At 45.6% G+C, this 25,465-nt stretch overlaps 1 protein-coding gene across 6 annotated transcripts in view; it reads left to right on the top strand.

Annotated features, from left to right (window-relative positions):
* KALRN (kalirin RhoGEF kinase) overlaps positions 1–25,465 on the top strand; it is a 263,889-nt gene that overhangs the window by 190,564 nt on the left and 47,860 nt on the right. For 3 of the 6 annotated variants that reach the window (XM_075829015.1, XM_075829013.1, XM_075829019.1), the window contains 4 exons: positions 792–963; positions 12,780–13,018; positions 13,631–13,878; positions 18,694–18,793. In XM_075829015.1, the coding sequence (XP_075685130.1) occupies positions 792–963; positions 12,780–13,018; positions 13,631–13,878; positions 18,694–18,793 (759 nt within the window). Of the gene's footprint in view, positions 1–791; positions 964–12,779; positions 13,019–13,630; positions 14,536–18,693; positions 18,794–25,465 lie in introns of those variants that run through there. The other 3 variants (XM_075829014.1, XM_075829016.1, XM_075829018.1) reach the window with 3 other exon arrangements.

Here is a 25,465-nt window from a genome sequence, read left to right as displayed (position 1 = left end):
TCCCCGCCTCTGCTGCTGCGCCCCTCGTGCCTCCCCGCCTCTGCTGCGCGCCCCTCGTGCCTCCCCGCCTCTGCTGCGCGCCCCTCGTGCCTCCCCGCCTCTGCTGCGCGCCCCTCGTGCCTCCCCGCCTCTGCTGCGCGCCCCTCGTGCCTCCCCGCCTCTGCTGCGCGCCCCTCGTGCCTCCCCGCCTCTGCTGCGCGCCCCTCGTGCCTCCCCGTCTCTGCTGCGCGCCCCTCCTGCCTCCCCGCCTCTGCTGCGCGCCCCTCGTGCCTCCCCGCCCCTCGTGCCTCCCCGCCTCTGCTGCGCGCCCCTCGTGCCTCCCCGCCTCTGCTGCGCGCCCCTCGTGCCTCCCCGTCTCTGCTGCGCGCCCCTCGTGCCTCCCCGTCTCTGCTGCGCGCCCCTCGTGCCTCCCCGTCTCTGCTGCGCGCCCCTCGTGCCTCCCCGCCTCTGCTGCGCGCCCCTCGTGCCTCCCCGCCCCTCGTGCCTCCCCGCCTCTGCTGCGCGCCCCTCGTGCCTCCCCGCCTCTGCTGCGCGCCCCTCGTGCCTCCCCGCCTCTGCTGCGCGCTCCTCGTGCCTCCCCGTCTCTGCTGCGCGCCCCTCGTGCCTCCCCGTCTCTGCTGCGCGCCCCTCCTGCCTCCCCGTCTCTGCTGCGTGCCCCTCCTGCCTCCCCGTCTCTGCTGCGCGCCCCTCCTGCCTCCCCGTCTCTGCTGCGCGCCCCTCCTGCCTCCCCGTCTCTGCTGCGCCTCATGCGCTCTCTCTGCCGCCGGGTGACAACGTTTCTCCTCTTACAGATGAATTATCTTATCTTGGAAGAAAACATTGACAACGATCCCTGTAAATTCGCTCTGATGAGCAGGGAGACCTCCGAACGGGTCATTCTCCAGGCCGCCAATGCCGAAATCAAGCAGGCCTGGGTGCAAGACGTCAGCCAAGTGCTGGAGACCCAGAGAGATTTCCTCAACGGTGAGCGAGACGCAGGGAAGGGAAGGGAATGGGCGGGGTCACAGACGTACGATGGCGGACTACAAAATAAGAGGGCGGACTGCCGAACAAGGGGATGGACTGTATTATAGGATAATGGGATGGACTGTATTATAGGATAGTGGGATGGACTGTATTATAGGATAGTGGGATGGACTGTGTTATAGGATAATGGGATGGACTGTATTATAGGATAGTGGGATGGAGTGTATTATAGGATAGTGGGATGGACTGTATTATAGGATAATGGGATGGACTGTGTTATAGGATAATGGGATGGACTGTATTATAGGATAGTGGGATGGACTGTATTATAGGATAATGGGATGGACTGTGTTATAGGATAATGGGATGGACTGTATTATAGGATAGTGGGATGGACTGTATTATAGGATAGTGGGATGGACCGTATTATAGGATAGTGGGATGGACCGTATTATAGGATAGTGGGATGGACTGTATTATAGGATAGTGGGATGGACTGTATTATAGGATAGTGGGATGGACCGTATTATGGGATAGTGGGATGGAGTGTATTATAGGATAGTGGGATGGACCGTATTATAGGATAGTGGGATGGACCGTATTATAGGATAGTGGGATGGAGTGTATTATAGGATAGTGGGATGGAGTGTATTATAGGATAGTGGGATGGAGTGTATTATAGGATAGTGGGATGGACCGTATTATAGGATAGTGGGATGGACCGTATTATAGGATAGTGGGATGGACTGTATTATAGGATAGTGGGATGGACTGTATTATAGGATAGTGGGATGGACTGTATTATAGGATAGTGGGATGGAGTGTATTATAGGATAGTGGGATGGACTGTATTATAGGATAGTGGGATGGGCTGTATTATAGGATAATGGGATGGAGTGTATTATAGGATAGTGGGATGGACTGTGTTATAGGATAGTGGGATGGACTGTATTATAGGATAGTGGGATGGACTGTATTATAGGATAGTGGGATGGACTGTATTATATGATAGTGGGATGGAGTGTATTATATGATAATGGGATGGAGTGTATTATAGGATAGTGGGATGGACCGTATTATAGGATAGTGGGATGGACTGTATTATAGGATAGTGGGATGGACTGTGTTATAGGATAATGGGATGGACTGTATTATATGATAGTGGGATGGAGTGTATTATATGATAATGGGATGGAGTGTATTATAGGATAGTGGGATGGACCGTATTATAGGATAGTGGGATGGACCGTGTTATAGGATAATGGGATGGAGTGTATTATAGGATAGTGGGATGGACTGTATTATAGGATAATGGGATGGACTGTATTATATGATAGTGGGATGGAGTGTATTATATGATAATGGGATGGAGTGTATTATAGGATAGTGGGATGGACCGTATTATAGGATAGTGGGATGGACCGTGTTATAGGATAATGGGATGGAGTGTATTATAGGATAGTGGGATGGACTGTATTATAGGATAGTGGGATGGAGTGTATTATAGGATAGTGGGATGGACCGTATTATAGGATAGTGGGATGGAGTGTATTATAGGATAGTGGGATGGACCGTATTATAGGATAATGGGATGGACTGTGTTATAGGATAATGGGATGGACTGTATTATATGATAGTGGGATGGACTGTATTATAGGATAGTGGGATGGACTGTATTATAGGATAGTGGGATGGGCTGTATTATAGGATAGTGGGATGGACTGTATTATAGGATAATGGGATGGAGTGTATTATAGGATAGTGGGATGGACTGTATTATAGGATAATGGGATGGACTGTATTATATGATAGTGGGATGGAGTGTATTATATGATAATGGGATGGAGTGTATTATAGGATAGTGGGATGGACCGTATTATAGGATAGTGGGATGGACTGTGTTATAGGATAATGGGATGGAGTGTATTATAGGATAGTGGGATGGACTGTATTATAGGATAGTGGGATGGAGTGTATTATAGGATAGTGGGATGGACAGTATTATAGGATAATGGGATGGACTGTGTTATAGGATAATGGGATGGACTGTATTATATGATAGTGGGATGGAGTGTATTATATGATAATGGGATGGAGTGTATTATAGGATAGTGGGATGGACCGTATTATAGGATAGTGGGATGGACTGTGTTATAGGATAATGGGATGGAGTGTATTATAGGATAGTGGGATGGACTGTATTATAGGATAGTGGGATGGAGTGTATTATAGGATAGTGGGATGGACCGTATTATAGGATAGTGGGATGGACAGTATTATAGGATAATGGGATGGAGTGTATTATAGGATAGTGGGATGGAGTGTATTATAGGATAGTGGGATGGACCGTATTATAGGATAGTGGGATGGAGTGTATTATAGGATAGTGGGATGGACCGTGTTATAGGATAGTGGGATGGACAGTATTATAGGATAGTGGGATGGACTGTATTATAGGATAGTGGGATGGACTGTGTTATAGGATAGTGGGATGGACTGTATTATAGGATAGTGGGATGGACCGTATTATAGGATAATGAGATGGACCGTGTTATAGGATAGTGGGATGGACTGTATTATAGGATAGTGGGATGGACCGTATTATAGGATAATGAGATGGACCGTGTTATAGGATAGTGGGATGGACTGTATTATAGGATAATGAGATGGACCGTGTTATAGGATAGTGGGATGGACTGTATTATAGGATAGTGGGATGGACTGTATTATAGGATAGTGGGATGGACCGTATTATAGGATAGTGGGATGGACTGTATTATAGGATAATGGGATGGACCGTATTATAGGATAGTGGGATGGACTGTATTATAGGATAGTGGGATGGACCGTATTATAGGATAATGAGATGGACCGTGTTATAGGATAGTGGGATGGACTGTATTATAGGATAGTGGGATGGACTGTGTTATAGGATAGTGGGATGGACTGTATTATAGGATAGTGGGATGGACCGTGTTATAGGATAGTGGGATGGACTGTATTATAGGATAGTGGGATGGACTGTATTATAGGATAGTGGGATGGACCGTATTATAGGATAGTGGGATGGACTGTATTATAAGATAATGGGATGGACTGTATTATAGGATAGTGGGATGGACTGTATTATAGGATAGTGGGATGGACCGTATTATAGGATAGTGGGATGGACTGTATTATAGGATAGTGGGATGGAGTGTATTATAGGATAGTGGGATGGACCGTATTATAGGATAGTGGGATGGAGTGTATTATAGGATAGTGGGATGGACTGTATTATAGGATAGTGGGATGGAGTGTATTATAGGATAGTGGGATGGACCGTATTATAGGATAGTGGGATGGAGTGTATTATAGGATAGTGGGATGGACTGTATTATAGGATAGTGGGATGGACTGTATTATAGGATAATGGGATGGACTGTATTATAGGATAGTGGGATGGACTGTATTATAGGATAGTGGGATGGACTGTGTTATAGGATAGTGGGATGGACTGTATTATGGGATAGTGGGATGGACTGTATTATAGGATAATGGGATGGACTGTATTATAGGATAGTGGGATGGAGTGTATTATAGGATAGTGGGATGGACTGTATTATAGGATAGTGGGATGGACTGTATTATAGGATAGTGGGATGGACTGTATTATAGGATAGTGGGATGGACTGTATTATAGGATAGTGGGATGGACTGTATTATAGGATAGTGGGATGGACTGTATTATAGGATAGTGGGATGGACTGTGTTATAGGATAGTGGGATGGACTGTGTTATAGGATAGTGGGATGGACCGTATTATAGGATAGTGGGATGGACTGTGTTATAGGATAGTGGGATGGACCGTGTTATAGGATAGTGGGATGGACCGTATTATAGGATAGTGGGATGGAGTGTATTATAGGATAGTGGGATGGACTGTATTATAAGATAATGGGATGGACTGTATTGTAGGATAGTGGGATGGACCGTATTATAGGATAGTGGGATGGACTGTATTATAGGATAGTGGGATGGAGTGTATTATAGGATAGTGGGATGGACTGTATTATAGGATAGTGGGATGGACTGTATTATAGGATAGTGGGATGGACTGTATTATAGGATAGTGGGATGGACTGTATTATAGGATAGTGGGATGGACTGTATTATAGGATAGTGGGATGGACTGTATTATAGGATAGTGGGATGGACTGTATTATAGGATAGTGGGATGGACTGTATTATAGGATAGTGGGATGGACTGTGTTATAGGATAGTGGGATGGACTGTGTTATAGGATAGTGGGATGGACCGTATTATAGGATAGTGGGATGGACTGTGTTATAGGATAGTGGGATGGACCGTGTTATAGGATAGTGGGATGGACCGTATTATAGGATAGTGGGATGGAGTGTATTATAGGATAGTGGGATGGACTGTATTATAAGATAATGGGATGGACTGTATTGTAGGATAGTGGGATGGACCGTATTATAGGATAGTGGGATGGACTGTATTATAGGATAGTGGGATGGAGTGTATTATAAGATAATGGGATGGACTGTATTGTAGGATAGTGGGATGGACCGTATTATAGGATAGTGGGATGGACCGTATTATAGGATAGTGGGATGGACTGTATTATAGGATAGTGGGATGGACCGTATTATAGGATAGTGGGATGGACTGTCTTATAGGATAGTGGGATGGACTGTATTATAGGATAGTGGGATGGACTGTATTATGGGATAGTGGGATGGACTGTATTATAGGATAGTGGGATGGACTGTGTTATAGGATAGTGGGATGGACTGTGTTATAGGATAGTGGGATGGACTGTGTTATAGGATAGTGGGATGGACCGTATTATAGGATAGTGGGATGGACTGTGTTATAGGATAGTGGGATGGACCGTGTTATAGGATAGTGGGATGGACCGTATTATAGGATAGTGGGATGGAGTGTATTATAGGATAGTGGGATGGACTGTATTATAAGATAATGGGATGGACTGTATTGTAGGATAGTGGGATGGACCGTATTATAGGATAGTGGGATGGACTGTATTATAGGATAGTGGGATGGACTGTATTATAAGATAGTGGGATGGACCGTATTATAGGATAGTGGGATGGACCGTATTATAGGATAGTGGGATGGACTGTATTATAGGATAGTGGGATGGACCGTATTATAGGATAGTGGGATGGACTGTCTTATAGGATAGTGGGATGGACTGTATTATAGGATAGTGGGATGGACTGTATTATGGGATAGTGGGATGGACTGTATTATAGGATAGTGGGATGGACTGTGTTATAGGATAGTGGGATGGACTGTGTTATATGATAATGGGATGGAGTGTATTATATGATAATGGGATGGAGTGTATTATAGGATAATGGGATGGACTGTCTTATAGGATAGTGGGATGGACTGTATTATAGGATAGTGGGATGGACTGTATTATGGGATAGTGGGATGGACTGTATTATAGGATAGTGGGATGGACTGTGTTATAGGATAGTGGGATGGACTGTGTTATATGATAATGGGATGGAGTGTATTATAGGATAGTGGGATGGACCGTATTATAGGATAGTGGGATGGACCGTATTATAGGATAGTGGGATGGACTGTATTATAGGATAGTGGGATGGACCGTATTATAGGATAATGGGATGGAGTGTATTATAGGATAGTGGGATGGAGTGTATTATAGGATAGTGGGATGGACCGTATTATATGATAATGGGATGGACTGTATTATAGGATAGTGGGATGGAGTGTATTATAGGATAGTGGGATGGACCGTATTATATGATAATGGGATGGGCTGTATTATAGGATAGTGGGATGGACCGTATTATAGGATAATGGGATGGAGTGTATTATAGGATAGTGGGATGGACTGTATTATAGGATAGTGGGATGGACTGTATTATAGGATAGTGGGATGGACTGTATTATAGGATAGTGGGATGGACTGTATTATAGGATAATGGGATGGAGTGTATTATAGGATAATGGGATGGAGTGTATTATAGGATAGTGGGATGGACTGTATTATAGGATAGTGGGATGGACTGTATTATAGGATAGTGGGATGGACTGTATTATAGGATAGTGGGATGGACTGTATTATAGGATAGTGGGATGGGCTGTATTATAGGATAGTGGGATGGACTGTATTATAGGATAGTGGGATGGACCGTGTTATAGGATAGTGGGATGGACTGTATTATAGGATAGTGGGATGAACTGTATTATAGGATAGTGGGATGGAGTGTATTATAGGATAGTGGGATGGACTGTATTATAGGATAGTGGGATGGAGTGTATTATGGGATAGTGGGATGGACCGTATTATAGGATAGTGGGATGGACTGTATTATAGGATAGTGGGATGGACTGTATTATAGGATAGTGGGATGGACTGTATTATAGGATAGTGGGATGGACTGTATTATAGGATAGTGGGATGGACTGTATTATAGGATAATGGGATGGAGTGTATTATAGGATAATGGGATGGACTGTATTATAGGATAGTGGGATGGACTGTATTATGGGATAGTGGGATGGACCGTATTATGGGATAATGGGATGGACTGTATTATAGGATAGTGGGATGGAGTGTATTATAGGATAGTGGGATGGACTGTATTATAGGATAATGGGATGGAGTGTATTATAGGATAATGGGATGGACTGTATTATAGGATAGTGGGATGGACTGTATTATAGGATAGTGGGATGGACTGTATTATAGGATAGTGGGATGGACTGTATTATAGGATAGTGGGATGGAGTGTATTATAGGATAGTGGGATGGACTGTATTATAGGATAATGGGATGGACTGTATTATAGGATAGTGGGATGGACTGTATTATAGGATAGTGGGATGGACTGTATTATAGGATAGTGGGATGGACTGTATTATAGGATAGTGGGATGGGCTGTATTATAGGATAGTGGGATGGACTGTATTATGGGATAGTGGGATGGACTGTATTATGGGATAGTGGGATGGACTGTATTATGGGATAGTGGGATGGAGTGTATTATAGGATAGTGGGATGGACTGTATTATAGGATAGTGGGATGGAGTGTATTATGGGATAGTGGGATGGACCGTATTATAGGATAGTGGGATGGACTGTATTATAGGATAGTGGGATGGACTGTATTATAGGATAGTGGGATGGACTGTATTATAGGATAGTGGGATGGACTGTATTATAGGATAGTGGGATGGACTGTATTATAGGATAATGGGATGGAGTGTATTATAGGATAATGGGATGGACTGTATTATAGGATAGTGGGATGGACCGTATTATGGGATAGTGGGATGGACTGTATTATGGGATAGTGGGATGGACCGTATTATGGGATAATGGGATGGAGTGTATTATAGGATAGTGGGATGGACTGTATTATAGGATAGTGGGATGGACTGTATTATAGGATAGTGGGATGGAGTGTATTATAGGATAGTGGGATGGACTGTATTATAGGATAATGGGATGGAGTGTATTATAGGATAATGGGATGGACTGTATTATAGGATAGTGGGATGGACTGTATTATAGGATAGTGGGATGGACCGTATTATAGGATAGTGGGATGGACTGTATTATAGGATAGTGGGATGGACTGTATTATGGGATAGTGGGATGGACTGTATTATGGGATAGTGGGATGGACCGTATTATAGGATAGTGGGATGGACCGTATTATAGGATAGTGGGATGGACTGTATTATAGGATAGTGGGATGGACTGTCTGAGGACTGTAGAATGATCCGGGGTTCTGGTTATATGGCAGGACGGTCACATCTGAGGTATCGTCTTTCTAGGTTTTTATCTCCGTTATATTCTGTTTTTATGTTTTGCACTTTTTTCTCCAAATTAATGTTTTTCATTATTATAAATGCAGATGACTTAACCCCTTATGACCCAGTGATGGGGCCTGTATTGGATCCCCAGCATCCCAGCGCTTCCATAGAACGCAGTCACTGGACTGTTCAAAGAGTGAAGCTCCTGGAACCATTTGAGATGTGCGGGGCTAGTGTTTGCCACAGATGGGCGTGGCTAGTGCTTGCCCCAGATGGGCGGGGCTAGTTCTTGCAACAGATGGGCGGGGCTAGTGCTTGGCACATATGGGTGGGGCTAGTGCTTGCCACAGATGGGTGGGGCTAGTGCTTGCCACAGATGGGTGGGGCTAGTGCTTGCCACAGATGGGTGGGGCTAGTTCTTGCCACAGATGGGCGGGGCTAGTGCTTGCCACTTATGGGAGGGGCTAGAGATTGCCACTTATATGGAGGGGCTAGTGATTGATACAGATGGGAGGGGCTAATGATTGACACTGTCCGCTCCGACTGGCTCATGTGTCGTCATAGTACACAGTAGGATCTTCCAGTTTATTGCTGTGCATCTCACTCTAATATCTGGTGTAATATGTGATGTGGAGTTGCGCTGTAATCTGGACTTTCTGATACTGAACCTCGGGGTCTGGTTAGAGAACATTTTGAGATTTATCTGATTCTGGAAAAGCTGGGTGACCGCTTACAATTACAGCTCTCACAGGAGTCGTCACTCCACTTTCCCAGACTTCTGAATGGCAGATCAGCCAATTTATGCAGTACGGATGCAGAGGTTACCAGATGGGCTGATCAGGAGTCTGGAAAAGCTGAGTGATAACCGCTGTAATGGCGGCCTGAGGTTGTGATGTGTCATTAGGGAAGTGCGGTGAAGGGTTAATCTGTTTTCTGACCTTGTGCTTGTCATTAATGTGTTATTTGCTGCTTCTCCTCTCGTCTTGTCACCGTCTTGTTAACTCTTGCGCTTTTCTTCCTTCAATGGCCGCGCCGTCCCCTCCTCCCAGTAAGTCGTTCTCTTCCTCTTCATACTAACGTATTACTGAGCGCGTGACGTGTGCGTGGAGCTGAGTGTCGCCTGTAATCGCTGTATATTGTCACTCCCCTGTACGATGGTGCCATAGTGGTAATGGCCGGTCCAGGTTTTTTAAATAAAGCTTTGAATAATGAAAATTTAGGCTACTTTACATTTCAATTCGTCTCCATTTTAAAAATCTCTGCTTGCTGTCAATGAATTCAAAAATAATCTCCCACAGCTGAGTGGTTGTAACAATGTATCAGTGAAGTCAGGACATGAGAGAGATTTGTGCTGAAGCTGTGTTTAGCTCACAGAGTATTGTCTACACTGATACATTGTAACAAATCCTCAGCTGTGAGAAGTATTAGGTCAGGATGTGTTGTCAGAAAACTTTTTTTAGACACTTAAGCGTGGCAACCAAATTTAAATTAGTTTTCTGGTTTTATTTAAATAAAGCTTCATTATTGTAACATGAAAAGTTCCTCAAATTTCATATCGACTATGTGTTTCAATTCCTCACCATTTTCAAGATCCTTGATTGTTGTCAGTGAATATAAACATGTATTGTAAAAAAAAAAAACCTGTCCTGATAATGTCAAGCTGACACAGTTGAAGAGTCGTAACAAGCCCTGCACCTTTTTCAGCTTTTTGGTTCTCATTCACTGACAACAAGCTGATATCTTGAACTTGGTGAGGAATCAAAACACAAAGGTATTTATTAAGACTTAATATAAATCCCTCTGGAGTGAGCGGCATCTAATGTGGGTAAACGCTCCTTATCTCCGTCCGGCCGTGCGCCTGAAAGGGAGATATACACAAGCGACGAGCTGGCAGAGATTTGCGCTATAATTGATGGCACTTTCTGGCATTACAGTAAATTTGTCCGGCTGCGGGTGCCGCCCCTTCCTCTAAGCTCCGCCCACTTTTTTATAGAAGTCCGGTCAGCGGCACGAAAGTCTTTTACTGCAAATTGCAACTTTTCTTTACTAAAATACAGGCGTAGAAATGTTAATGAATCCCCCGCAGGGCTGGAAAGTTGGGGAACTTTTTATTATAGAATGAAACCTGAAAATACTTCAAGGCCCCGTCACTAGTTTAGTAATGTCCGATCTCCGGGATAATCTGATCGGCGCCGTCACACTGATAATAATAGTGAAAATTGTGTCCCAAAACGGTTATTATTTTAAAAGGTCTGAGCTTTTTTCTAAATATGTAAATGAGGCTCTACTAGACAAGTGGGAGGTGACAGCAGCGATTCTCCGGAGGCGGAGCCTCCTCACAGCCTCTGACCTATCAGCATGAAGCTGCTTCACACAGTGTGAGAGACTGAGGCTGGAGGGAAGGGGGATCGCTCCATATAGATATATCTCCGGCTGTGACCACCTAGAACAGCGGTGCTGGTGGCAGATGACAGAGGAGACTCTAATCTATGACACCGGGATCGCAGCGACACAACCGGAGATATCACCAGTTAAAAACGGTCAGGAATGGAAGCTGTATACTATATGATCACGCTGTGTTACTGGGCAAGGAAGGGGGAGAAGCTGTATGCTGATTGGACAGGGGAGAAGCTGTATGCTGATTGGACAGGGGAGAAGCTGTATGCTGATTGGACAGGTGAGAAGCTGTATGCGGATTCGACAGGGGAGAAGCTGTATGCTGATTGGACAGGGGAGAAGCTGTATGCTGATTGGACAGGGGAGAAGCTGTATGCTGATTGGACAGGGGAGAAGCTGTATGCGGATTGGACAGGGGAGAAGCTGTATGCTGATTGGACAGGGGAGAAGCTGTATGCTGATTGGACAGGGGAGAAGCTGTATGCTGATTGGACAGGGGAGAAGCTGTATGCGGATTGGACAGGGGAGAAGCTGTATGCGGATTGGACAGGGGAGAAGCTGTATGCGGATTGGACAGGGGAGAAGCTGTATGCGGATTGGACAGGGGAGACGCTGTATGCTGATTGGACAGGGGAGAAGCTGTATGCGGATTGGACAGGGGAGACGCTGTATGCTGATTGGACAGGGGAGAAGCTGTATGCGGATTGGACAGGGGAGAAGCTGTATGCGGATTGGACAGGGGAGAAGCTGTATGCGGATTGGACAGGGGAGAAGCTGTATGCGGATTGGACAGGGGAGAAGCTGTATGCGGATTGGACAGGGGAGAAGCTGTATGCTGATTGGACAGGGGAGAAGCTGTATGCTGATTGGACAGGGGAGAAGCTGTATGCTGATTGGACAGGGGAGAAGCTGTATGCTGATTGGACAGGGGAGAAGCTGTATGCTGATTGGACAGGGGAGACGCTGTATGCGGATTGGACAGGGGAGACGCTGTATGCGGATTGGACAGGGGAGAAGCTGTATGCGGATTGGACAGGGGAGAAGCTGTATGCTGATTGGACAGGGGAGAAGCTGTATGCGGATTGGACAGGGGAGAAGCTGTATGCTGATTGGACAGGGGAGAAGCTGTATGCTGATTGGACAGGGGAGAAGCTGTATGCGGATTGGACAGGGGAGAAGCTGTATGCGGATTGGACAGGGGAGAAGCTGTATGCGGATTGGACAGGGGAGAAGCTGTATGCGGATTGGACAGCGTTATACAGAAAACATTACTCCGCCCAGAGTGAAAAGAAAGTCACCTCCTCTTTGGCTATTAGAGCCACATTATTATATTTAGAAAAATGCTCAGAACTGCAAATAAATGTTTTATAAAACAAGTCCCCCTGTAGTTCTCAGCATCGCCGATTAGATCAGTCTGGAGATGGAATATATAAACTGGTGACAGAGTCTCTAAGACCAGGATACCCCTCTGTCCGCCATTACCGCTCCCGTCATCTCCTGGCCACCGCTGACGTTTCTAGTTCATGTAATTGTGATATTTCTGGTGATCATGTGACGTGACGGCGCTCTCCTCTCTGTACCGTGTGCAGCTCTACAATCACCTATAGAATACCAGCGCAAGGAAAGTAACGCCGCCATGAACAAGCCGCAGATGAGCCGGGCGCCCACCCCCAGCAACAGACCTCTCTCCACAACACCCATCGGCTCTGAAAAATGTGCCAACCTCCCGCCACGGAATCAGTCATTACCGCAAAGAAAAATACCGACCTCCAACGGCAGCCCAGGGTTTGATCTGTACCACCCCGCAGAGAAGTACGATTTGAGCCAGGTAATCTATGGGCCGGCTAAACCCGTGTCCTCTCCTGTGGGTTCCTGCCCCGACATATGATCTGCAATGAGAAAAAAGCCCCAGTGACCCGTATGTTACACGTTATGTCTATTATAAGCTCATGGTGGGGGTGGGGAGGACGTTCAGGTCCATCACCTCGGGAGCCATCTAATGGAGCCCATAGACAATTGGGTGTCCGTAATTATAACAGGCCATACACATGGGACCATACAACAGGTGACAAGGTGATCAGCTCGGCCGAGCAGGTGTGTTATTCCAATAAGGGGAGATAAGCGTGTACCACACGTCTCCGGTGCTGCTTCTCTCCTGGGAGCCATATAATCAGATAGGCAAAATGAATTCCGTCCGACCCTTGTTTCCCATGTTGGGAGCGGTCGGGGCAGTCGGCTCCTCCATGGTCCGGTCTCTGTGTACAGCGGGGTTTATGTTACATTGTTGCACATTCTTATCATTTACACCGAGCGCTGATATTAAATAACCTGTAAATAATCTTCAGCGGAATTTACTTCCATGCAGGAAAGCGTTCTCCTCATTGAGCATCTTCCTGCACGTTATTAACCCCGCCCCTTCTCTCCTGATCCGCCCCCGCAGAACGAGCTGGCCGGGTGTAACGGGACCACCGCCATGGCTGTTACCCAAGATTACTATGCACTGAAGGAGAACGAGATCTGTGTCTACCAAGGGGAAATTGTACAAGTCCTGGCCATCAACCAGCAGAACATGTTCCTGGTCTACCGGCCGTCCAATGATCAGTCGCCGGCAGCGGAAGGCTGGATCCCTGGCTCCATTTTGGGGCAAATTACTAAACCTTCTGCTGACAGTAACGACAGAAGCATCAAGTAAGTGCTGACCGGGAGCAGTGTGTGGATTATAGGGAATTTCTGCTGGTTTTCTTCACAGCTTTTGGAAGAAGAGATGAATGTGGAGCCTGCGGCGCGGCCGGCGCCCTGCAGGACACTCCTTATTTTTGTTTCATTTTTCTATCATATTTTTTTTTTTGTTAATAATTGTACAGAAACCTGTAAAGGGTAAAGAGGCGTTCTGTATAGATGATGGTGATTCCTCGTGCGGCGCGCGGACGCCCTGGACTGGACTATGTGCCATGTTACCGTACTGTAAATTGCTGATGGGACTCTGTCGGACTGAGCCGGGCTCCTCCAGGGGAGGTTTATTCTGTTGTCTGTGGCAATCTCTATGTACAGCCTGTCATTGTTTTCCGTTTTCTTTGGACATTATCTTCTGTTTATTTTAATATATATGTTCGCGGTAAACCTGTACGATATTTGGTTTGTCGCGCCCCTCCCCCCAGTACATTCCTGTATAAAGTATTTTGCACTATTTAAAACAAAACAAAAAAGAGAGAAAAAAAAAAAAAAGAAGCCTCAGTCCTCTCGATGACGTCACAATGGCCATCATTGTACCTGTATTGTAACTAATCATTTTAAATGTACTATTTTAAATATGTAAAATAAATTTTCACCAGGATCGGCATGTTTCATGAGGCACCAGAAGTTTTTTTTATTTTTTTATTATTTTTTTTATTTTTTATTTTTATTTTGTGAAATTTCTGGTATGGAAATTGTCGTTTTCTACCCGGCACGAATAGGAGGTTCTGGGGCAGAGGGGAATCCTGGCGCTCCTGGGCCCCGATGTACAATCTGTATAATGAGCCCTCATAGGTGGCATTGGGTGCAGCATCGGGGCCCTGGATCACCGGCAGCCGCTGCGCCCCCTACAGCTGGGCTCTGGGATATTCTGCTGTGCGTGTGATACCCAGAACGAGAAGTGTAAATCACACATATTGTACTTGTGTTCTTAAAAGTGGCGTCCAGGATTATATAAATGAGCCCTCCACCCCCTGCAGAGCCGCCCCCAGCGGAACATTCCGTGACCAGGCCTTCCGTGGCGCTGTTGTTCGGTGGCGTTCCATCCTATTGGTTATTTTCGCATGATTTCTATAATCCTGGAGGTCCCCTTTAGATCGGGACATTCTAGATCATGTAGAACGCCATCAACCACAGCGTTCATTTGGGTTTATATTTGTTGCACGGAACGATAAGCACCTGCAGGTTATCCTTGGGCAGGGTTCACATTGAGCATTTTCAACATGTTATTTTGGTAGATAAGTTTCTATGTCTCTCAATGGGACTTTATCTACCAAAATACAAAAAGAAAAACAGCAAAAAGAAGCACAGTGTGAACCCAGCCTTATAATACTGGCAACCTCCTGTTCGCTGCTGATTCACTGTCACCTTGTACCTGTTTCTGATTTGCTGTGAAGATTTAACACATGATGTTCTGCGTGCCGTGAATCTGCTGGATCAGCACATGGGATGTATTGTGCATGGTGTTTGCATTAACAATTCTTTAGGGTCAGCGGCCAAATCTGTCCACACTGATAGAGTCTATTCACACGCTGCAGTCAAATCACACATTTACAGCTAAATCGTGCCAAAACACTGTGTGAACAGACCCTTAAACAGAGTATATACAGATGGAGCCTGTAGTGACCTAATGAGAGAAGAGGTGGGGCGGCTGATGTAACCAGATAGAATCGCTGATGGGGTGAGATGAAGATCTAGAAGAGGAAGGAGTAGAAGCTGAGAAGGTGGAAGATGTGGAGTGACGTTTAGAATACAGATGTGGACCTATTGAAAATACACAAGATGATGAGGATCTAGAACACGAGGAGAGCTGAAAGTTCTAGAACAAACGGGGAGAGATTATGAGGATCTAGAAGACACAGGGAGAGAAGGATGATGTAGAACACATGGGGTGAGATTGAGAATCTAGAACACATGAGAGATGGAGGATCTAGAATACGTGAGGAGAGATTATGAGAATCTAGAAACCGTGAGGAGAGATCATGAGGACCTAGAACACATGAGAGATGATGAGGATCTAGAACACATGAGGAGATATGATCTAGAATACGTGAGTATATATTATGAGACTCTAGAACACGTGAGGAGAGATGATGAGTATCTAGAACACATGAGGAGCGATGATGAGGATCTAGAACACAAGGACAGATGAGGATCTAGATCACATGAGGAGCGATGATGAGGATCTAGAACACAAGGACAGATGAGGATCTAGAACACATGAGGAGATATGATCTAGAACACATGAGCAGAGATGATGAGGATCTAGAACACATGAGGAGATATGATCTAGAACACATGAGGAGAGATGATGAGGATCTAGAACACATGAGGAGAGATGATGAGGATCTAGAACACATGAGGAGAGATGACGAGGATCTAGAACACACGAGGAGAGATGATGAGGATCTAGAACACATGAGGAGAGATGATGAGTATCTAGAACACATGAGGGGAGATGATGAGGATCTAGAACACATGAGGAGAGATGATGAGGATCTAGAACACATGAGGGGAGATGATGAGGATCTAGAACACATGAGGGGAGATGATGAGGATCTAGAACACATGAGGAGAGATGATGAGGATCTAGAACACATGAGGGGAGATGAGTATCTAGAACACATGAGGGGAGATGATGAGGATCTAGAACACATGAGGAGAGATGATGAGGATCTAGAACACATGAGGGGAGATGATGAGGATCTAGAACACATGAGGAGAGATGATGAGGATCTACAAGACTTTGGCTGAGATGACGTTTCTAAAAGTTCTGGTGTTGAGATGGTTCTAGAAGCTGTGACTTATGGGTTGATAAAACCTATGGGGTGAGATGAGGACCTTCTAGTCATGTGGCAAGATGACTTTATAGAAGACAAGGGGCGAGAAGATACTGGGTAAGATGATGGGAACCTAAAACGCACGAGGTGAGAGAAGAACCTAGAACACATGAGGTGAGGTGATGGGGGTCTATAAGGGTCCATTCAGACATTGCAGTTGAGGTATCGAAAAAATGCACCCACAATCTGCGCGCCTTATAATCGGGATTTGATGCGTCTTTCAATTCGGTTGTGGTAAAAAAAACCTCCAATCGACTCCATCGAAAAATGCTCCGAATCGCGGTAAAAACGCATGCGACTTCATAAGGATTTTTGCAATGCGGTTGCAACCGTATCACAACTGCAATGTCTGAATGGAGCCCGATAGACCCTCATCACCTCACCTCGCGCGTTCTAGGTTCCCACCGTCTCCTCGCCCCGTGTCTCCTATAATGTCCTCTTGCCACACGTCGAGGGTCCTCACCCCTGAGGCTGGCTTCACACTGGCCATTTTTGTTGCACTTTTAATATGTGTTTTTTGATTTGATGAACTCCCATTGAGATACATTGTAGTTTATCAACCAAAACAAAACCGCACAGTGTGAACCCGGCCTAAGACGTATAATGATGAGGTTCCTAGAAGACCTGCAGCAAGATTAGGGACCGGAGATGAAGGGATTTTAGAGGTCGTTGAGTGACATTGTAGAAGACGTGAGGTGGGGGGGTGTAGAAGACGTGAGGTGGGGGGGTGTAGAAGACGTGAGGTGGGGGGGTGTAGAAGACGTGAGGTGGGGGGGTGTAGAAGACGTGAGGTGGGGGGTGTAGAAGACGTGAGGTGGGGGGGTGTAGATGAGGTGAGGTGGGGGGTGTAGGTGACGTGAGGTGGGGGGTGTAGATGAGGTGAGGTGGGGGGTGTAGATGAGGTGGGGGGGTGTAGAAGACGTGAGGTGGGGGGTGTAGAAGACGTGAGGTGGGGGGGTGTAGATGAGGTGAGGTGGGGGGTGTAGGTGACGTGAGGTGGGGGGTGTAGATGAGGTGAGGTGGGGGGTGTAGATGAGGTGGGGGGGTGTAGAAGACGTGAGGTGGGGGGTGTAGAAGACGTGAGGTGGGGCGGTGTAGATGAGGTGAGGTGGGGGGTGTAGAAGACGTGAGGTGGGGGGGTGTAGATGAGGTGGGGGGTGTAGATGAGGTGAGGTGGGGCGGTGTAGATGAGGTGAGGTGGGGGGTGTAGATGAGGTGAGGGGTGTAGATGAGGTGAGGTGGGGCGGTGTAGATGAGGTGAGGTGGGGGGTGTAGAAGACGTGAGGTGGGGGGGTGTAGATGAGGTGGGGGGTGTAGGTGAGGTGGGGGTGTAGGTGATGTGAGGTGGGGGGTGTAGGTGAGGTGGGGGGTGTAGATGAACTGAGGTGGGGGGTGTAGGTGAGGTGGGGGGTGTAGATGAACTGAGGTGGGGGGTGTAGGTGAGGTGGGGGTGTAGGTGAGGTGGGAGTGTAGGTGATGTGAGGTGGGGGGTGTAGGTGAAGTGGGGGTGTAGGTGAGGTGGGGGTAACAGACTGGACCTCGGCCGGTGAGGACATCAGTGGCAGTGATGGTGATCAGCAGATTTCCTGCCCGTCCTGGTGACATTGATCAGACTCCAGTCCCATAGACTCTGGTTACCTCCAAAGCAGCCCCAAACCACTGAATCGTGCCATCGGATTGGACGCTGTGGGCTCTGATATTTCTGCCTTTTTATTGCAGTTTCTTGAGGTCATGAGCCGGTATTAGATATTCCTGCAGTCAGATTTGGCTCCAGAGCAGCGCCCGCGGCCGGTGCCGCCTCTAACTTGCATGATGTGTGGTTGAAATGTTTTCTGAGCTTCTCATTAGGATCCTGCCTGTGTGGACGGCGCCCTGTCTTCGCTTTCATTTCCGTTCTGCCATTTGATTGGTGCGTTTTTTGGTACAACAGGAAGTCCTGTTCTTGGCACACGCTCCGCATGAGAAAACGGGACGGCAAGGAGACAAACGGCCAGAGTAAAACCATGGAGGGTCTGGGCAGCAAGGTGAAAGTGAGTAAGGAGCTGGACCCAGCGGGTCATTTCACCACATCCCGCTCCTCCTGCAGGGCGCAGGTTTTATGCCATTTCTATTTTTCATTTCTGCAGGACTTTGCATGGCGCTCATATATATCGCACTTTATACGGTTATATTATTTACCTTGCATATGACACGAGCCGTCACCTCCACGCTGCATGCTGATTGGTGCGTGAGGTCCCGTTCCCAGGTATTGGGGGTTAACAGACAGATATTCCTGTGACACGGACTAAAGTTGTGACATATCTGGTGGGGGTTGTGGCCTGTGAAGGGTTAATGATTAGGAGATAAACCTCTTACCTGATCGCTCCCCGCGGTGGACCGATCCCAGCAGACGTTACTGATACATTGTCCCGTCAGTCCCACTGTCCCCATCTCAGTCCTGTCTCCTTCTTGTGTCCAGAACATCCGGGAGTTCCGTTACATTGTCCTCTGTTTATTTGCCCGCAATGTTGCGTTTCCGCAGATTCCATTGGTTGCCCCCCAGCATGTGCTTCAGTGTGAGTGCGGCTGTGGATGGAAAGCATGGACGCTGCTCCTACATGTCCCGGCTTCTGCCGCCACATTCCCCGATATTGTCATTGTGTCCCGTAATGTTTCCAGTCACCTCCTTTTGTTGCAGTTTTACGTCGTGCATGTCCGAAATCTACTGCCCCAAATATCAAATAAGTCACTGTGTACATGTATAATACAGGCTGTAATCTAGCATCAGTAATGTAATGTATGTACACAGTGACTCCACCAGCAGAATAGTGAGTGCAGCTCTGGAGTATAATACAGGATGTAACTCAGGATCAGTACAGGATTAGTAATGTATGTACACAGTGACTCCACCAGCAGAATAGTGAGTGCAGCTCTGGAGTATAATACAGGATATAACTCAGGATCAGTACAGGATAAGTAATGTAATGTATGTACACAGTGACTCCACCAGCAGAATAGTGAGTGCAGCTCTGGAGTATAATACAGGATATAACTCAGGATCAGTACAGGATAAGTAATGGAATGTATGTACACAGTGACTCCACCAGCAGAATAGTGAGTGCAGCTCTGGAATATAATACAGGATGTAACTCAGGATCAGTACAGGATAAGTAATGTAATGTATGTACACAGTGACTCCACCAGCAGAATAGTGAGTGCAGCTCTGGAGTATAATACAGGATGTAACTCAGGATCAGTACAGGATAAGTAATGTAATGTATGTACACAGTGACTCCACCAGCAAGTAATGTAATGTATGTACACAGTGACTCCACCAGCAGAATAGTGAGTGCAGCTCTGGAGTATAATACAGGATGTAACTCCGGATCAGTACAGGATAAGTAATGTAATGTATGTACACAGTGACTCCACCAGCAGAATAGTGAGTGCAGCTCTGGAGTATAATACAGGATGTAACTCAGGATCAGTACAGGATAAATAATGTAATGTATGTACACAGTGACTCCACCAGTAGAATAGTGAGTGCAGCTCTGGAGTATAATACAGGATGTAACTCAGGATCAGTACAGGATTAGTAATGTATGTACACAGTGACTCCACCAGCAGAATAGTGAGTGCAGCTCTGGAGTATAATACAGGATATAACTCAGGATCAGTACAGGATAAGTAATGTAATGTATGTACACAGTGACTCCACCAGCAGAATAGTGAGTGCAGCTCTGGAGTATAATACAGGATGTAACTCAGGATCAGTACAGGATAAATAATGTAATGTATGTACACAGTGACTCCACCAGCAGAATAGTGAGTGCAGCTCTGGAGTATAATACAGGATGTAACTCAGGATCAGTACAGGATTAGTAATGTATGTACACAGTGACTCCACCAGCAGAATAGTGAGTGCAGCTCTGGAGTATAATACAGGATGTAACTCAGGATCAGTACAGGATAAGTAATGTAATGTATGTACACAGTGACTCCACCAGCAGAATAGTGAGTGCAGCTCTGGAGTATAATACAGGATGTAACTCAGGATCAGTACAGGATAAGTAATGTAATGTATGTACACAGAGACTCCACCAGCAGAATAGTGAGTGCAGCTCTGGAGTATAATACAGGATGTAACTCAGGATCAGTACAGGATAAGTAATGTAATGTATGTACACAGTGACTCCACCAGCAGAATAGTGAGTACAGCTCTGGAGTATAATACAGGATATAACTCAGGATCAGTACAGGATAAGTAATGTAATGTATGTACAGAGTGACTCCACCAGCAGAATAGTGAGTGCAGCTCTGGAGTATAATACAGGATGTAACTCAGGATCAGTACAGGATAAGTAATGTAATGTATGTACACAGTGACTCCACCAGCAGAATAGTGAGTGCAGCTCTGGAGTATAATACAGGATATAACTCAGGGTCAGTACAGGATAAGTAATGTATGTACACAGTGACTCCACCAGCAGAATAGTGAGTGCAGCTCTGGAGTATAATACAGGATGTAACTCAGAATCAGTACAGGATAAGTAATGTATGTACACAGTGACTCCACCAGCAGAATAGTGAGTGCAGCTCTGGAGTATAATACAGGATGTAACTCAGGATCAGTACAGGATTAGTAATGTATGTACACAGTGACTCCACCAGCAGAATAGTGAGTGCAGCTCTGGAGTATAATACAGGATATAACTCAGGATCAGTACAGGATAAGTAATGGAATGTATGTACACAGTGACTCCACCAGCAGAATAGTGAGTGCAGCTCTGGAATATAATACAGGATGTAACTCAGGATCAGTACAGGATAAGTAATGTAATGTATGTACACAGTGACTCCACCAGCAGAATAGTGAGTGCAGCTCTGGAGTATAATACAGGATGTAACTCAGGATCAGTACAGGATAAATAATGTAATGTATGTACACAGTGACTCCACCAGCAGAATAGTGAGTGCAGCTCTGGAGTATAATACAGGATGTAACTCAGGATCAGTACAGGATTAGTAATGTATGTACACAGTGACTCCACCAGCAGAATAGTGAGTGCAGCTCTGGAGTATAATACAGGATATAACTCAGGATCAGTACAGGATAAGTAATGTAATGTATGTACACAGTGACTCCACCAGCAGAATAGTGAGTGCAGCTCTGGAGTATAATACAGGATGTAACTCAGGATCAGTACAGGATAAATAATGTAATGTATGTACACAGTGACTCCACCAGCAGAATAGTGAGTGCAGCTCTGGAGTATAATACAGGATGTAACTCAGGATCAGTACAGGATTAGTAATGTATGTACACAGTGACTCCACCAGCAGAATAGTGAGTGCAGCTCTGGAGTATAATACAGGATGTAACTCAGGATCAGTACAGGATAAGTAATGTAATGTATGTACACAGTGACTCCACCAGCAGAATAGTGAGTGCAGCTCTGGAGTATAATACAGGATGTAACTCAGGATCAGTACAGGATAAGTAATGTAATGTATGTACACAGAGACTCCACCAGCAGAATAGTGAGTGCAGCTCTGGAGTATAATACAGGATGTAACTCAGGATCAGTACAGGATAAGTAATGTAATGTATGTACACAGTGACTCCACCAGCAGAATAGTGAGTACAGCTCTGGAGTATAATACAGGATATAACTCAGGATCAGTACAGGATAAGTAATGTAATGTATGTACAGAGTGACTCCACCAGCAGAATAGTGAGTGCAGCTCTGGAGTATAATACAGGATGTAACTCAGGATCAGTACAGGATAAGTAATGTAATGTATGTACACAGTGACTCCACCAGCAGAATAGTGAGTGCAGCTCTGGAGTATAATACAGGATATAACTCAGGGTCAGTACAGGATAAGTAATGTATGTACACAGTGACTCCACCAGCAGAATAGTGAGTGCAGCTCTGGAGTATAATACAGGATGTAACTCAGAATCAGTACAGGATAAGTAATGTATGTACACAGTGACTCCACCAGCAGAATAGTGAGTGCAGCTCTGGAGTATAATACAGGATGTAACTCAGGATCAGTACAGGATAAGTAATGTAATGTATGTACACAGTGACTCCACCAGCAGAATAGTGAGTGCAGCTCTGGAGTATAATACAGGATATAACTCAGGATCAGTACAGGATAAGTAATGTAATGTATGTACACAGTAACTCCACCAGCAGAATAGTGAGTGCAGCTCTGGAGCATAATACAGGATGTAACTCAGGATCAGTACAGGATAAGTAATGTAATGTATGTACACAGTGACCACCAGCAGAATAGTGAGTGCAGCTCTGGAGTATAATACAGGATATTACTCAGGATCAGTACATGATAAGTAATGTAATGTATGTACACAGTGACTCCACCAGCAGAATAGTGAGTGCAGCTCTGGAGTATAATACAGGATGTAACTCAGGATCAGTACAGGATAAGTAATGTAATGTATGTACACAGTGACTCCACCAGCAGAATAGTGAGTGCCGCTCTGGAGTATAATACAGGATATAACTCAGGATCAGTACAGGATAAGTAATGTAATGTTTGTACACAGTGACTCCACCAGCAGAATAGTGAGTGCAGCTCTGGAGTATAATACAGGATGTAACTCAGGATCAGTACAGGATAAGTAATGTAATGTATGTACACAGTGACTCCACCAGCAGAATAGTCAGTGCAGCTCTGGAGTATAATACAGGATGTAACTCAGGATCAGTACAGGATAAGTAATGTAATGTATGTACACAGTGACTCCACCAGCAGAATAGTGAGTGCAGCTCTGGAGTATAATACAGGATGTAACTCAGGATCAGTACAGGATAAGTAATGTAATGTATGTACACAGTGACTCCACCAGCAGAATAGTGAGTGCAGCTCTGGAGTATAATACAGGATGTAACTCAGGATCAGTACAGGATAAGTAATGTAATGTATGTACACAGTGACTCCACCAGCAGAATAGTGAGTGCAGCTCTGGAGTATAATACAGGATGTAACTCAGGATCAGTATAGGATAAGTAATGTAATGTATGTACACAGTGACTCCACCAGCAGAATAGTGAGTGCAGCTCTGGAGTATAATACAGGATGTAACTCAGGATCAGTACAGGATAAGTAATGTAATGTATGTACACAGTGACTCCACCAGCAGAATAGTGAGTGCAGCTCTAGAGTCTAATACAGGATGTAACTCAGGATCAGTACAGGATAAGTAATGTAATGTATGTACACAGTGACTCCACCAGCAGAATAGTGAGTGCAGCTCTGGCGTATAATACAGGATATAACTCAGGATCAGTGCAGGATAAGTAATGTATATACACAGTGACTCCACCAGCAGAATAGTGAGTGCAGCTCTGGAGTATAATACAGGATGTAACTTAGGATCCGTACAGGATAAGTAATGTAATGTATGTACACAGTGACTCCACCAGCAGAATAGTGAGTGCAGCTCTGGAGTATAATACAGGATATAACTCAGGATCAGTACAGGATAAGTAATGTAATGTATGTACACAGTGACTCCACCAGCAGAATAGTGAGTGCAGCTCTGGAGTATAATACAGGATGTAACTCAGGATCAGTGCAGGATAAGTAATGTATATACACAGTGACTCCACCAGCAGAATAGTGAGTGCAGCTCTGGAGTATAACACAGGATCAGTACAGGATAAGTAATGTAATGTATGTACACAGTAACTCCACTAGCAGAATAGTGAGTGCAGCTCTGGAGTATAATACAGGATGTAACTCAGGATCAGTACAGGATAAGTAATGTATGTACACAGGGACTCCACCAGCAGAATAGTGAGTGCAGCTCTGGAGTATAATACAGGATGTAACTCAGGATCCGTACAGGATAAGTAATGTAATGTATGTACAGTGACTCCACCAGCAGAATAGTGAGTGCAGCTCTGGAGTATAATACAGGATATAACTCAGGATCAGTACAGGATAAGTAATGTATGTACACAGTGACTCCACCAGCAGAATAGTGAGTGCAGCTCTGGGGTATAATACAGGATATAACTCCGGATCAGTACAGGATAAGTAATGTAATGTATGTACACAGTGACTCCACCAGCAGAATAGTAAGTGCAGCTCTGGAGTATAATACAGGATGTAACTCAGGATCAGTACAGGATAAGTAATGTAATGTATGTACACAGTGACTCCACCAGCAGAATAGTGAGTACAGCTCTGGAGTATAATACAGGATGTAACTCAGGATCAGATATGTATGATTACTGTATATGGTTATTATATGTAATGTGTAGGATCTGTCTGTGTGTCCATCACAATATCATGATTGACCCGAGTCGTCTACATTTTGTCCATATGATCTGAATGTCACTGATTGTTCACCTCCCTGTAATCTTCCACACTTGGGTCACGGTGTCGCCTCAGGGTGCTGCATGAAGTAGTGAGAGAGGTGCTGAGCTACATAACAATTAGGAGTACAGACGTTGTGATGTCAGTCTGGAGTCCGCCATATTCATGAGCTCCCCCGCCCCCGGTCGCTGAGTGCCAACTTTCGGAGAAGGAGGGGGTCGGAGGGGTGTGGAGCGGGTCGGAGGGGTGTGGAGCGGGTCGGAGGGGTGTGGAGCGGGTCGGAGGGGTGTGGAGCGGGTCGGAAGGGGTGTGGAGAGGGTCGGAAGGGGTGTGGAGCGGGTCGGAAGGGGTGTGGAGCGGGTCGGAAG

This window comes from Rhinoderma darwinii, chromosome 6, assembly GCF_050947455.1.
Source record: "Rhinoderma darwinii isolate aRhiDar2 chromosome 6, aRhiDar2.hap1, whole genome shotgun sequence".
Classification (NCBI taxonomy): domain Eukaryota; kingdom Metazoa; phylum Chordata; class Amphibia; order Anura; family Rhinodermatidae; genus Rhinoderma; species Rhinoderma darwinii.
Note: the sequence above shows the minus strand (reverse complement) of the source record. Positions and strands in the feature narration are given on the sequence as shown.